Source organism: Sinocyclocheilus grahami, unplaced genomic scaffold (assembly GCF_001515645.1).
Source record: "Sinocyclocheilus grahami isolate Dianchi unplaced genomic scaffold, SAMN03320097.WGS_v1.1 scaffold4459.1, whole genome shotgun sequence".
Lineage (NCBI taxonomy): Eukaryota > Metazoa > Chordata > Actinopteri > Cypriniformes > Cyprinidae > Sinocyclocheilus > Sinocyclocheilus grahami.
Window position 1 is genome coordinate 14,461 of NW_015509393.1, and position 918 is coordinate 15,378.

Sequence of the window (918 nt, forward strand, 5' to 3'; positions counted from 1 at the left end):
TAACAACGCCCCTTAGCTGTTATATGATATATTAACCCCTTAATATATCATATATATATATAATTTTCTCCTGATTTGTTTGGTTTTCCATTAGGGTGGCCTGTGGCCATCTCAAATGCCAGTGCAATTCAAATCGGGAGTTACAACACGATGAATTTGCGAGTCTCTGATAACAGCTCCTTGAGCTCGTTATCCGCTGGATCCATCAACAGAACCAGATATAATGAGCTTCTAATGACGTACGGTAAGACTCACTCTGTTTCAGACCTAGTGAGCTGCTATCTAATTAAGTATGCGCTAATTTGCATACATTTTCAGAACAAAAATCTGAACACTGAATTAAGTAACTTGTTAACTTGTTTGATTTTTTTGACATATTAAAGGTCTTCACAGAGGGCATTTTGGATTTCTCTTATTTATCATTCCATTAATATGATATACTGTTAGTAATTATATTAATATAGTATTAATATACTGTCAACCGCCCGAAAAAAAATCACAATGCTTTAGGAAATTTTTTTTAATTATATATGCAAAATACAAAATACAAATTTCCTTCAGAAGATAAGAATAAAAATGTAAAGTTTGGTGTATGTAAGTGCTGCTGAAGTGGAGACTGTGACTACAGATGCAAATAGATCAAGTGCAATTAAAGCAACACCTAAAAGTGTATTTGGGTGTTTTTTACACTAGTTTGTAACAACACATAAAAAAAAGCCAAACAGCCCAAAATCGACCAATGCATGCTTTTAGCCTTAACAAAGCCCTTGTTTTATAGTAATCCTGGTCAAATGATTAAACTCTCATTGCTTCATATGTGCCAGATCTGATTGATTTTCTCTGTTTGATTGTGTTGTGATGATCAGAGGAGTATACGGTCACTGAGAACCACCTGGAGGTCGTGCGTCACAACGTGGG

General features: G+C 34.9%; 1 protein-coding gene across 1 annotated transcript in view; it reads left to right on the forward strand.

The window, feature by feature from the left end:
- LOC107576848 (receptor-interacting serine/threonine-protein kinase 1-like) overlaps positions 1–913 on the forward strand; it is a gene marked incomplete at its 3' end in the record, with an annotated part of 10,332 nt that extends 9,419 nt beyond the window's left edge. Inside the window, exons 8-9 of the mRNA XM_016262974.1 lie at positions 95–244; positions 867–913. Coding sequence (XP_016118460.1) covers positions 95–244; positions 867–913 — 197 coding nt within the window. The remainder of the gene's footprint in view (positions 1–94; positions 245–866) is intronic.
- Between the last annotated feature and the right edge of the window lie 5 nt (positions 914–918).